Source organism: Linepithema humile, chromosome 5 (genome assembly GCF_040581485.1).
Source record: "Linepithema humile isolate Giens D197 chromosome 5, Lhum_UNIL_v1.0, whole genome shotgun sequence".
In the NCBI taxonomy this organism is placed as follows: domain Eukaryota; kingdom Metazoa; phylum Arthropoda; class Insecta; order Hymenoptera; family Formicidae; genus Linepithema; species Linepithema humile.
In genome coordinates this window covers 20,892,777-20,907,795 of record NC_090132.1, presented here as the reverse complement: position 1 = coordinate 20,907,795, position 15,019 = coordinate 20,892,777, and the positions used below count along the sequence as shown (strand labels likewise).

At 35.7% G+C, this 15,019-nt stretch overlaps 2 protein-coding genes across 3 annotated transcripts in view; one reads left to right on the top strand and one right to left on the bottom strand.

Moving 5' to 3' along the window:
* Positions 1-215: 215 nt before the first annotated feature.
* On the bottom strand, positions 216-5,561 carry Prp16 (ATP-dependent RNA helicase l(1)G0007). Its single transcript, XM_012376577.2, has 4 exons — positions 5,146-5,561; positions 3,012-4,668; positions 2,790-2,933; positions 216-2,710 (listed from the first exon to the last, which is right to left on the bottom strand). The coding sequence occupies exons 2-4, from the start codon at positions 4,617-4,619 to the stop codon at positions 1,040-1,042; spliced, it is 3,423 nt and encodes a 1,140-aa protein (XP_012232000.1). The 5' UTR covers positions 4,620-4,668; positions 5,146-5,561; the 3' UTR covers positions 216-1,039.
* An 888-nt stretch (positions 5,562-6,449) lies between these two features.
* Positions 6,450-15,019, top strand: part of peb (pebbled) — a 96,164-nt gene continuing 87,594 nt past the window's right edge. Inside the window, exons 1-2 of one of the 2 annotated variants that reach the window (XM_067355098.1) lie at positions 6,450-6,588; positions 7,930-8,025. The gene's annotated coding sequence lies outside the window, so the exon portion shown is untranslated. Of the gene's footprint in view, positions 6,589-7,929; positions 8,065-15,019 lie in introns of both variants that reach the window. The other variant, XM_067355097.1, reaches the window with a different exon arrangement.

The following is a 15,019-nucleotide window of genomic DNA, read 5'->3' as shown; positions in this document are numbered from 1 at the left end:
TAAATAGTAAGTGTAAAAATTTCGACAATTACTATGCTATTTCTAAGCTCGTAAAATTTTTACAGCTAAAGACAGCTCGTTAATTTCATCGATTTAAAGTGTGGTTTATATATTTTTTAATTACGTGCCATTTTTTTTCATTAAAGTAATTGTACATATACACTATTACACATAAAGCCTATCAGTTCGGTGGGTCCATCAAAACGACAAAGTCATTTTAAATAATAATGCGTAGGTAGTATTTAATTATATTTTTGTGACAATTGTATCTTGTTTTTCCACTATGCATATTAATAAATTTATATGTTACTTAGCAACATTACTAACGATTACTAATGATTCAAACAGTTCAGTGGAATCGATGTATAGACGATGATAAATTGCTTATTGAATCCTGAAAGGAATTCCGAATGCGGATAACAGTACATGTTTATAATGTAATTTTTTTATTTTTGTAATTATTTCAGTTATGATAGAAGAAATGTTAAATTTTTCCGAACACATTTAGATTTGATCAACGATTAATTATATCAATGTTCTTTAAATATTTGTACTAAACACATCAAGGTTTACTTCTGACTGAAAATCTTTAGGACAAGCAATAAGTATTTTGTCGATATTATGTAATAAAAATAATTTGATTTGCAATTTATAAAAAGATTTTATACCTATTGCACATCCAACTCTATTAATGTATACATATTTGTACAATAGTAGTCATCTAAAGGAGTCATCACGTATATTTATTCTGTATTTCAGTACAGAGTTAGATGTTAAATTAAATTATCTAAATCAGAAAGTAATTATTATATATATATATATATATATATATATATATATATACAATGTAATTATATATACATTATAGTTACATGTTTGTGTTGCAAAAAGGATGAACATCTACCAAAGGATTTAAGATTCAGAAAATGTCATCACTGAGGTGATGAATTATATCGAGGCATAATTCAATAACGTCTGTTATTTCTGTCATTTTTTCCGCGACTACTTATATACAAAAAAAAAAAAGAGAAAAAACAAGTTACAATCCTAATCTTCCGGGAGTGTTGCGGTACGGAGCGGGAGTACCTGGTTCTCTGATGCCAGGCGTTAATATTTCCTTCTTTCGGACCGACGCCTGTTCACGCTCGAGCTGCTCTTGAGCGCGCGCCTTCATCTCTTCTTCGGCTTCTTTCATCTGATGCTCCATCTCGTGGAGATGCAGCATCGCTTGCCGCCGCTTCGCACGTCCGCTTCGACCGGTTTCCTTCACACTGAAGAACATGGGGCCCAACTCGGCCAGCCAATGACCGTCCACCGCGGTAACACACTGCATGTACTCTTTAGCGGTCATCACGAGTTCGTGGTAGACGACGTAGTCGGGTGTGAAGCCCATGCCGAACAGCGCGGAAGTGGGATGAAGATGGCACGGCATTCCCGTACGACAGTTGACGTATTCGCCGATGCCCTTCAAGCGTGCCGCTTGGTGAAAATAAGCGGAACAGATGCACTTGCGCACGATGTCCCAGTCGGTGCCGCAACTAACAACGTCCATCTTCTGTTGCTTCAGAATCTCCTCGAGTTGCGACCGTACCTCCCGCACCTTGCGCATTGCCTTCGCGTGTATGAAGTGATCATTGCACCAGGAAGTTGAGTAGCCGTTCGCCTTCCACTGGTTGTACACGTTCAGATACGTCAGATGATCCGATTCCGGTACCTGGAATTTCTCACGCGCTGAATCGGAATCTTCCTCGCGTCCTTTCGGTCTGTAGAAGATTGACGGAACCGACAGCATGGAGACGATGATGAGGATTTCCGCGGTGCAGCCGAGCTGAGAGGCGACTATGAGCATTTGACATTGCGGCGGGTCCAAAGGAAACTCGGCCATTTGTCGACCGAGAGGGGTCAAGCGTCCGGTATGATCGAGGGCGCCCAATATCCATAATTGGTACAGCGAGTTCAGTATATTATCTTGCGGCGGTGGGTCCATAAAATGAAACGCCAATAAATCTTGAACTCCAAGCGACTTCAGCAGCAGCACCGTATTAGCCAAATTTGTTCGTTGTATCTCGGGAACTCCCGTCGACAATAACTCGTCCAAGTATTGTCTTCGCGTGTACAATCTGTAGCACTGACCGGGACCAGTACGACCAGCTCTGCCCTGCCTCTGATCAGCATTGGCCCTCGACACCGGATACACTTGCAGAGCGTCCATACCTATTCGAGGATTGTACACCTTCAACTTGCAGTAGCCCGAGTCAACGACAAAGACTATACCGTCGACTGTCAACGACGTTTCCGCTATATTAGTCGCCACGACACATTTGCGAAAACCTCCCTCGGACCGTTGGAAGATCTTCGCCTGCAAGTCCGACGGCAATTGCGAATAGATAGGCAGTATGGAAAGAGGCGGGGCTGATTCGATTTCGGCTAAACGTTCCTTCAGAACTTCGCAAGTGACTTCGATGTCCTCTTGACCAGGCATGAAGACGAGCACGTCGCCACTTTTAGGCTGCAAGTGAATCTGCAAGACTTGCTTCACAGCTGCGTCTACGTAATCTTCTACCGAGTTCTTCGCATGCAGCACTTCGACGGGAAACGTGCGTCCCGGTATTTGAAATGTTGCCGCGTTGCCGAAGAAAGCGGAGAACTTGCTGCAGTCCATTGTTGCGGAAGTTACGATTAGCTTCAAATCATGTCGTCGAGCGACAACCTGTAAATAATGTTACATTAATAGGATTGTCCGATCTGGAAATGTTAAGAGAAATATAAAATCAAAATGTGCACTGCACCTCTCTAAGAAGACCGAATAACACATCAGTGGAAAGTGACCGTTCGTGAGCTTCGTCCATTATAATTACGCTGTAACGTTCCAAATCTCCTTCTCTCAAACTTTCTCTCAGTAAAATACCGTCGGTCATGTACTTGATGACCGTCTGCAAAAGCAAAATCAATGTTACATGTATTGTCGAAGCAAATCTTATATTTTACAATAAATATTAATGTCCACTCACGTCCTTCGAAGTGCAGTCTTCAAAACGTATCGCATATCCGACCTTGTCGCCCAGAGCAGTGGCCATTTCGTCGGACACTCTTTTTGCAACAGACATGGCAGCAACTCTTCTAGGCTGAGTACAGCCAATTATACCGTAACGGCTGTAGCCATCTTCATGGAGGTATTGCGTTAATTGCGTCGTTTTACCGCTACCAGTTTCGCCTACTATTATCACAACGCTATTCTCCCTGATGACGTTTAATAGCTCTTGACGTACGGCGAATACAGGAAGACTTCTCCTTTGATGCTGGATGGATCTGTGTTTAGCCTCCCCCGTCACTTCTCCAGCTCCTATATGCTGAGCATACTTTTGTCCGGCTTTGAAATCTGTTTCTTGTCCCGCACGCTCCTTGTCATCTTTACGCTGATCATGCACACCCATAATGTTACCGATATGCGTCCCGGCCAGTTCCCAATGCTTCTTCTGCGCTTTACGTCTCTCCTTTTGCTCGCGATACGCTTTGACCAGCGCTGAACCTTTCCTTGCCACCAGTGCCATGTCGGAAGTGGGATCACGTACTGGTATGACCGGTTCTGGCTGCTTCGTGAACACGATGCGCCCGTCCAGAAACGGCGGAACCACATTGTGAACGAGCAAGTGGACTCTCGTCTCTCCCTCGTCGTCAAAGTCATCATCGTGATCTAGTGAGCTCACCACTCCCGATGTCAACATACGGTTACGCTCCCACAGTTCATTGTCCTTATTTATTTGTCGTTGCTGCGCGGAAAGACGTTTCTGCCTCCTGGCCTCTAATTCCATCTCCTTCTTTCGAGTATACTCCTCGGACACGTTAGCGAAAGCGTTGTTCTCTCCGTCATCTAATGCGTACCATTCTCTGTCTAGCCTTTGCTGTTCCTCTTCCCACATTTCCTTCTCTTCACCATCCACCATTGGAGTGGCACCGGAATTCTTAAAATCCTTATTCCATGAATTATACTTGTAAGAAGGAGTAAATTCGCTTCTGATACTGTCACGGCCATCTCTGTTGCCATAAATGTTCGGCGTTGGATGATCCCAGCTTGATCTTCTTGGTTCCTCATCTTCATCATCGTCCCAATTGCTCCTAGAAGTAGGATCTTTTGTCCGGAATTTGGGCGTCTGAGGTTCATCCCTGAATCTCAGAGGCGTTTGCCTTACACTACTATCTCTGCCTCGGCTTTCCCTATCTCTTCTTCTATCTCTGTCTCTATCTCTATCTCTGTCTCTGTCTCTGTCTCTGTCACGACCTCTGTATGAATTTCTAGCATTTCTGTCATCTGCATTTAATCTTTGACGCTTAAGTCGCGACTCAAGTCTCTGTTGTGCTTCAGAATTAACACCACCAGTATGAGTGGGAGTTTCTTCTTCATAAGATCGATATTTTCTGTCTTTTCCCTCAGATTTGTCAGACTTTGACTTAAGAGGCTCCAGTGATTGTTCTTTTCTTTTTCTTTCTGCAAGCTTGTCGAGGCCTAATATAGATGGTTTCTTAAAAGTATGATCCGAAGGTTTCTTTCGAATGACTAGACCTCCTGTTTGATTTCCATCAGTCCCTTCTAATCTGTACAAGTTTGTGTCATGTGACATTTTCTTTTTTAATATATTTTATTCAATTTTAGTGGAATGTTGTTATATCCTAAAACAAAATAAACGCTGCGTTGAATATTACAATAAGTAGCATAAATTATATATATTTTTATTATAAAAATATGTATCCTAATTAATAGCGATTAGGTATTATATTTGCACATTCTAAAAGTACAAGAATAGTTATTTAGAAATCGCAAACAATCAATATCTCGAGAAAAAATAGCAAAATAGGTATAAACACTCCTGTTTCCTTCGAAATGCTCAATAACATCTCTATGCAATGGAACTTTAACGGATAATATTGTGCAGTTGGAATTAATTTTATCGTTCCGGTAATTATCTGTTAATAATCCAATGAATTTGATGAATTTTGTACCTTAATTAGTAGCGATTAGGTATTATATTGTACCAGAAAAATTAGGAGTTAGGTTAGGTAAAGTTGAATATGATAAAAACTATATTTAAAATTTTATTTCTAATACTTAATTACTAAAAATAAAAGAACCGTAAAACTCATACTAACCTATGTACTCTCTTGCACACTTATATTTATACAAATATAATGAAAATACCACATACGCACATCAAAAAAACTTGGGAAATCAAGTAAGTGACATTGTAAATGACAACTAGAACAGATGCCCACAACATAACCCAAATGGCGGAAAATGACGAATGGCCATAGACATTTAAGTTATAATTAGAGTGCTAACTCTATCACAGTATAATCAGTATGTTCATTTAATAGACGGGGGATAAGAGGTTTGCTTTACGCCATTGATAGCGGTGAACCAAATTGAACCAATCAGAATAATGCCAGCGAGCCACGTGATCAGATATGACGAACATACCGGCTATACTGTGCATTTACCACACGCACTTCATAGCAATATTATTCTATGGCAATAAACCCAGACGCCTCTGCTGCAAACTCACTGAACTATAAGCATCTGAATTTCCCGCCTAATTATATTCTCTCATTTTCTAATGCGCAAACTCCATAAGTTATATACGACTGTACGGTGGGGAGCGTTGTTTCCATTGGATTTGCTTCTCTGACAAAAGATTCAACCGGATTTAACGAACATACGTCAGCATTGTATATTATGTATGTTTATTCATAAATTTGTTATATTAAATTTTATTAATCTAGCCTGTTGCTTCTATAAATCGGTTTTTGCGAATGTAACGAATAATTTGTTTTTGTAGGTTTGACAAGTTAAACAATGACATTACTGATCCCTGTTACATCTATTCAAAATGGCCGGAGATTCTTGATCTAACTTTTTGAAAGGTATGTTAAGATTTTCTTTATTTTCATCGCATAATTTTTTATTCATTGTACCATTATCCTTCATTGAATCTGTATTCAGCTTGTTATTTGTATTATAATTTATCCAGCAATGTTCAAAATTCGCAAAAATCTCTCTCCAGATACACAGCTCTTCCACTAAAAAAATACAATAAAATTATAAATTATTCGACTTAGTCGTTCATTACAAGTTTGACTTAATAATGCAATTAATACAAATTTAGCAATATACTGGCACTTTGTGCTACTGTGATATTTCAGCATTATATTTGCATGGATATATATAGAGCAAGATGCTTCATTTGCAAATGCAGAATTTGTAGTGTCAGATGTAATTTTTTATAAAATATTTCTTAATATTATAAATTATCATATCATATATTGAAATTGAATAATTTCTTATCATTATTTAAAAATAAAATTTTCTAACTGCATATTTTTCAATAAACTTAATTACCATAAAAAATTAGTGTTAGAAATGTGAATAATCCTGCAGGTACGCTTCCATTGGGTAATATGACACATGCTAATTTGAAAAGAGTTGGTCCTTCATAAAAAACTATTCCTTGAATAGTATTCACAAGCCATGGCAAATAAAGATATGGAATTTTGTGTATATCACCAATTGTCAACATCATTGTTGATACCAATGCAGTAAGTATATCTGCCACCATTATTTTAATCCGCAAATCTATGTTAAATGCAAAATTTTGCTTTCTATATTGTTTATTATGTTTTTGTTAATTAAATTGTAAAGAAGTTTAATTACTGTAATTTCGGCGAAATAGGTTATTAAAGACAGCAGCTCTTGTTGGCGAAATATAACGGTATGAGTTGTACAAACCAGTTTCTAAAGTGATTGAACTTAAAAAATTAGTTGCAAAACATATTATGCCCAAGTATAATGTATTGATCTGAAACAAATATAAGAATAAGTATGAGAATAGAAAGTATAAGAATAAGATTGAAGATACAAGAATAAGAAAATAGATACAGCAATTAATTAATTAATTACATTAAAGTTTCAAAATTTCATAAATTAATTTTTGTCTTTTGTATCAAATTGATATCAATAATATCAAATTGAAATTCTAGCAAAGAAGTAATTTTGTTTTCTAGAATATACAAATTTGGGAAAAAGTAATAATTCAAGTTTGATTTGAGAAGCCTAATGTACTTGCTTAATTAAATTAATGGAAAATTAAATATATTACCTTGGAATTTCTTATGTTAAAATCACTATCTTTCATTTTTATATCTGAATTTGCTTCTGAGTTAAGAATCATGATTAGTTTGAATTTGCTATTCAAATTTTCAAGAAATATCTCAGTTATTACTTTATTGACTATTTAACGTTAATTGTTTGATTGGTTATAAGTTATACAAGTGTCATCCATAATTTATCTAAATGGCATGAATAGAAGACAGCACAAACAATAATTATTCACAACTTCAGACGTGTAACTGTTATTTTCAAGAATATCCGACTGTGATTGGTCAATTTGTTTATTACCTAAGCCTTATTGCTTATGTGCCATGACCCTGAATTAATTTCTTTATATTATCTAAGATTTACAAGATAAACATAATTGCTTTTAGATAATTTCAATATTGTTTTTAGTAAATTTTGAAACAAATTTTATAAAATAATTTTCATCGTCTGCAAGAGAAATTATTTTGAAAAATGTCGGATGTTTAGCAGTACAGTGTTCATGCGAATATTAAAATGTAAGTTTCAAATTATTAAAAAATCGCATATTGATGATTGCTGTCATATAATATACAGTTGATGTGAAAGATACTGTGTTCTAAGATCGCGATTAATCGGTAAAAAGAACAATTGCAAAATCATTTTAAATAATTTCTATTATCTATAGCTATAAATACAACCAGATTTAAAATCTTTGTAATGTCAGTATCGTGTGCGGTCCGCAGATCCGCTCATTGTTTGTCTAATGCATATTGACTATTAACAGCAGATCCGTTGCCTTATAGGTCAAAAACTGCGGTACGTCACATCCTTATTCGCCAACGCCTCATCGCTCCTGATCATCTTCGGCCACCATCCATATTTGGCAGTCTCACCCATAGGTAATGCCAGTCGCATTTATAAAAGCATCCACCTGTTTGGTGAGTAAAACGCATTCGATACCTAGACATTAAGAGAAGCGACAGCTCGTCGAATTTCAGCGCATGAAATCGCGGTAGCGCTGAGCTTATTTGTGCCGTGAAACTCTAATGAAATTATTATTCATCATGGCTACTTGAATCTGCATTTGGAAGAACGAATTTTGAACATAAAATTGCTATACCAATGATTAGCATTAAAGAAATAAGAGACGTAATTTACGATTGTTTGTTTTATGAAGCAGCAAAATAATTCATATTTATTTGTTTTTATTTCTTTTAATACTGCTTTAATGCAGTAAGATACAAAGTACAAAACATATAAAGAAATGTAGAAAAATACAGAAAATATGACCAAGACTTTTTTTCCTAAAATTTTATTTTGAATATTTTTCCTAAATAATGAAGATACATCAAACTTATAACAAATATAATATTTTTTGAAATTATTTTATATTTATTTTTTAATTTATTTTGATCGTAATATTAGAATCATAATATTAAAATTCTTTTTAAGATTATAATATCAAAATTTTTTTATTGAAGTAAGATTTGCAGAACAAAATGCACTGTTATTTGTTAAAGTGAAAAGTTTGTGGGAAATCCATTAATCATATCATGTTTTCATTGGTATACCGATTTTATTGATTAATAGATATTCTGCCTGCAATCTAATTTAAAGATAAAATATATGAGAAGACTTAACGGGGACCAGGCACGTTCGGAAAACGCTTTGGGCGTGCCGGAGATAACAATCGATCTTTAAATTCTTCGCGAAAACTGTCCTCAATATCGGCGGCGCGCAGATTCCCGTCTTGACATCCCGGTCGGCCGTTTCGGCATCACGCACTCTGAGCGGAGACGATGCGTACACGCACAACTACGACACGCGAGGACGTGTACGGGGACACGACGAGTACGTGTCCTGCGAGTGAGAGGTGATCGAGGGATAGATGCAGAGCCGTGCGTTCTCTGCTTCCGCATGGACGGACAATCGCCTTTTGACGTGTGCAACGACATGACTAGCTACGCTCGCGCCCTAAACACGATCTCCCCTTTTCGTCTTCAAATTTTCACGAAAGTGGCATTCGCGAAAACAGCTTGAAAACAGCAACGCTTTACCTAACGAAATGATATAAAAGTGAAAAGTAAGATACTATTAATTCTTTAATAGTTTTTTTATCATCATCATTTGTTTTCTCATGTTTATTATTTTATATTATTATTCATTTATATGCACAGTGAACTTGTGATAAAAGATGACGTTGAAAATTTTTTTTGCATTTACTCAACGTAGTTACAGCACTGCTGATGCGTTTGCGTGTATGTGCCATCCATCGAAGAAAGCTTCTCTGCGCTTGAGTAACGCTACGGGACTCTCGTGAGTCTCTCTTCTCGGCTCTGGATGACCGCGGTCGATCGCCGCTCGCATGAGCATTCGGATCACGCTGCCGGAGCGAGCACGTAACAATTTCTGTTCTTGGGACTGGAGCCACCGAATCGTCGATCCTTTCGTTCCTCACTTCGACTTCGCGACGCGCATTCATGTCGAAACGCGATTTGGTCCTCTCGACTTTTAAGCTTAGCACATATAAATTTAGTCGAGAACATAAATGTCACATAAATGTTTAATAAAAAGTTTGAATTGTTTAAAGTTCTAAAAAATTCATAGCAGCTAATTTACAGCTTGAGTAACGTTTATGCGTCACGTCTATGCTCTTTAATATATTTTATTACACTTGTGCTGTGGAAAAAGTAGTAAAAATATAATGAGTTCTTAAACGTTAGTATTTAGAGTTTTTGTGGAATTATAAACACTTGTTACTTTGTGTACATTGGATTCTTCTGATCCGTTTGTATATCTTTGTTATTGATTTATCAAGTTTAGGATCGGTTAACATAGTTGTTAAAAAGCACAAGATTACGTGACAGAATCAATTCTCGCGAATTGAATTAATATACAATATTTATTTTCGCGTGCTAATAGTCGAAATCTTTGTGCGGCAACTTTGTCGAGATGTCGTTCGTTTAAAGCCGAAGTCAGTTTTACGGGGCTAACGTGTCTCAGATTTCGATCGATGATGACGACATTTCGACATTCGGACTGCCGGTGTAAGATTTAAGTCTCGATTCATCGGGGGGGCCGATTGATAGGCGCATCAGGCACACGCTGAATTCTTATGCTAATGCGAGAAAGGAGCCGAGAAGACAATACATCCACACGCAAACGCTACAGGCATCTGTATACACTCTGCGTTCCGTATTCTGTATTCTGTCAAGTGAATTAATACAATCACGAGGACCGCCGGGTGATTTTAGATGCGGTGAGATCGTGATCACCACCCGGCACTTTATTAAGCTTTCTCGTTGGAAAAGGGAGATCGTTGTCGAGCGACAATGACGGGAAAACGCCTCGTGCGACTTGTAACGGGTCCAGAATTATCAGAGAGTATTCGCTAAAATCGAATCGTTCTGGAATGGATATTACGAAAGATGCTTTTTCTTTAGATTTTGAAAGAAAAGAATCTTACAACTGTGCGCTATCATACTTTTGATTATATTTAGTGAAAAGTGTGCTTTTTACTAAAATTATTACGTTTAGGCATTCCATATTAAATTCGCGCTTTAAATAATCTATAATTTGCGGTTAAACTTGAGATAGAAATATGTTTAGAATTTAAAGTCCACTTTAACGGTCTATAATTTTAGATAACATTTTATTTATTAACTTTCCCTCGTGTTGTACAAGAAATATATATTACAAAATACATACATATTTTTAATATATGTGTGTATTCTAATTTTTCAAATACTGTTTTATACATAAAATTATAAATAGCTTTCTCGATATTTGTCACGAATTATAGATTGTATTGTAGACTTTATGCGATAAAGACATCTGAAGAATCAGAATACATTGATGTTTTGTACACATGTACAGTATCAACTTTAGGAAAGGCAGTTTTTATTTTTTATCTTTTTTCGATCCACTTTGGCGTTAATGAGAGGCAATATTACCTTGCATGTGTATATTTTAATTTTTTATATGTTTCCTGTATTTTATGGCACATAAAATTAAAAGTAGAATTTTATCTCGAATTATATCGTGAATTATATCGTTTCAGAAACATTTTAATTTCATCGTTTTACATTTTCAGAATAGATTGCTGAAATTATTACTTTAATAGTTCGGTTTTCATGAAAAAATTGATTAATTTTTTCTATTATAAAAATAATCTTTTCCATAAAAATCGAACTATTGAGTGATTTCAGCAACTTATTCTGAAAGTATTTTATTAAATTAAAATGCTTTTGAGACAATATGATTCACGATAAATTTGAGATAAAATTCTGCTTGTAATTCTATTGATACTAAGAGGGTTGCTTAGATAAACAAAGTTTTACTTGACAAAGCACACTTGTCTGACTTCATTGAAATATCACGTTCGCACATTTCTGTCCACTCTTCTAAAACTTTGTAGCATAATGCTAACATACAAAATTGGATTAATGCCAAATTAGAGGCTGCCTCTACATTCGTGTAAACTAATGTCCGTGCATGAATATGCAAAAAAAAAAAAACCGTTGCGTATACGTTTCTTTTACGTGATCGATTTATTGAGTCGCTTGCTAGGAAAGTATAAAGTCCTTTGTCTCTTTTCCCCTTCTCTCTGACAGCTCTGCGATGCATGATACACGAGGATCTTATTTCCGGTTAGTACCCGAACATTACGGTATCAATAACTATCAGCAATCGCAGATAACATTAATTTATAATCCATCAATCACTTTCCAAAAATTTCGAGAGAGAGATTTCAGAATATTTCTTTGAATGACTACTTTCAAATAAATTAGTATTTTTTCTTTATAGTGCGGATTATTTTTTTTATATTGTCTCTGCAATGGTAAAAATATTGCATTATTGGTTAATTATAATTATCTTTAAACATATGTGATTGGATATGTATCACAATCTTGTTCTATATGTTTATGTTATTGAAGCATCCATTCTTCTGATAAATACTGGATTGTTTAGAAAGTTTGCAGCGACTTTTATATAGGACAAAATTTGAAACAATTTTTATGTATTTATATCCATCTTTGTCTAATAATGTGTTAAAGATGACTAAAGATTGTCTTAATGAATAAAGATGGATCTAAAGATATAAAGTTGATTTTTGATTTTGTCTAAAATATATCTACGAACTTTCGAATAACTCAATATAATAAAAAGACAGATCGATAAATACAAAAGAGTGAAACAATTTATTTAGAAAAGTATTAAGTTTCGATGATATTGACATCACGAGGGGAACCAATGGGTTTAGGAATTGAATTTGTAAATCAATTATATTAAAGATATATTAATTAGCTTTAATTACTTTTCGATTAGCTATTCTCTGATCCTCTGCTGTGGGCTTAGCTACGTGTATGTAATGTAGATAGGGAAAATTAACCGCGATTAGTGCTAATTGACGATTGGTGCAATCCGTTCTAAATGAGTACATTTCACTTGAGCGTTCGGGAAGTGCTTTCCTCGAGAGGTACGCAACAACTTTCCGAACGATCGCGAACGAGGGGCATATTAGAGACGCTCATGCGTGGTTTTCTTTCTTTGATCGTTGATGCAGAAGAGAGGTCGGCTGGCAAAACTTAAGACCACCGCACACAAATTGACATAACAGTATATACGCGTAAACGCTTTGTCCAATGAGACGCTCAATATAAGTTGCGATATTGTTGCGCAGAATTTATTTTGAGTGTTTCATTAGACGCTTCTGCGCTGTGCTTATGCACTTATGTAAATTTGTGTGTGATGGGCTTTACGATGTAACGGTCGTTCTGCTTCGCCAGGGTAGATGAATGTAGCATTTCTCGCATTGCGATCGTAACTGTTCGCTAAATGACAAACCGCTAAGGAACAGATAGAAATTCCCAACTCTATTGCATTAATCTCTTCAGATTGCAATTGAAATTATTGTCAAGCATATATATAACGATTTTACAAAATTTTGTCAAAGTTTTTCTTGTGCTTTAGTTATTTTAATATATGAAACAGTGAACGTATTCAAATATAATGTTTTAATAATATTTACAAGAAGAAATTTGAGATAAAATATCTATACTTATTGCGATTGATGAAATGCTATGTAAAATAAAATCTTTTCTTTTTATTAAGAATGTTTATCGAATTATAAATGATTTATTTATAAAGAAATAAGAAAAATTATAAATAAACGTTTTTCTCTTTTCTTTTATTATATAATTTTTTTATTTATTGATATTGATCACAGGATTATTTATCGTTTATGTATATAATTTATGCTTACAATTGGAAAAACACAGAACATAGAATTTAAAAAATCAATTTGTAGAGCTTATGCAAAATTTTAATTGTACATTAGTTATCAGTTAAGTAAGTATTACATGTTTTAAGTGATAGATGTCGTTAGATGTCGTTATTTCTGCTATAAGAATTGGTGAATATTTATTTACGGATGTCTGTTTTTGTCAGTTCGAAAATATTTATATTAACCGCATTTCCAATTAGTAACACATAACATTTTTGTTGATGAATTAATTCGCGACTTTGGAAGGCTTGAGTGTTACTGAGATTGCATACTTTGTAATATAACACTCTTATTTTATTAATAGTTGAATAATGAACAATTTGGAGACTAACTTAATTTTAAAACAAATTAATATACAAAATTTATGTGGAAGGTATACTTTCATATTTTACACTTATTTTTCGTAACGCCTTAAAAGTTGTATAGACAACGTTTATTCCTACAAATAAAGTAAAACGCTACAAAATACATGCTTTATTTTGTGGAATAAATGATAAAAACATATGGGATTGTTACTGAAAAATCAACCGATCGCGTTTGAGTCGAAGTCAGTGGATTAGTCGACGTTGTGCCAAGCGAAGTCATCCCCAACAAGCGGCAGACGAGTGGCCCTCACGTCGGCTGGAGGAGGGAAACCGTAGAAGGTGAGAAACCTCTCGGAGGCTCCCGACTGACTCTCCCGAGCCGGGAATTAGCATTGCTTCTCCGGCATCTCTTCTCGTCTCTCGTCTGCTGCGCAGTGCCCCTCGTTCTTCTCGCGTCTCCTCTCGCTTTCTTTCCTCTTCGGTGCTCTCTAAACCTCGGTTTCCCGTAATTATTTTAGTCCCCTCGTCCCTGGCGCGATCCGCCTCTGATGCCTCCGGTCGTGGTAACCCTGGAGATATAATCGTGTCTTACCGAGAAGGAATATAACAATTTAGCAGTTTGCTTTGCTTAATGTTATGCGCAGGGTTGTGGACTATGCGCGCGTAGAAAAGAATACAATATCTATGACAACTAATTAATTCCACGTTATCTTTTTTTAGAAGACAATTGAAAGTAAAACTAATGAGCGTTTCATATTATTCCATAGATAATTTTGATAAAATTGAATAATCTAAGTAAAATGCAATCAAGTGTCATTAGAGCCAGCGTATAATATTTGAAGCCCGTTATTTTTAATGGATTATACAATTTTAATGAATATAACTTATTATTACCCGCAATTTCGATTATTTGAAGAAAATGTGTGCGATACTATGTATTATAAATCACTATATTGCGAAAAAGAGTTGAGTAATCAAACGAAAGATCTAGATTTGTTGGTTCCAGAGTTTCATTAATATGGTATAACGCGCAGCTTCTTTCATGCGCGAGTAATTATGACCATAAGTATCAAAACAATTAAATTAGCTTCTTTGTGCGTTATTTTGTGTTACATGACTACAAGGTAGGAAAGCCGGGAAGCTTGTCCAGCATGCTGATCTCTTCATCCGATTAAGACCGACCGGGGAAGCAACTATGTTTTCGCCGTACCATTTATTTCGCTCTCTCTCCCTCTCTTTCGTAATACGTTTCTCTTTTTCTTCCTACGCTTTCGTTTACTACTGCCTAGGAAATTCATAAAC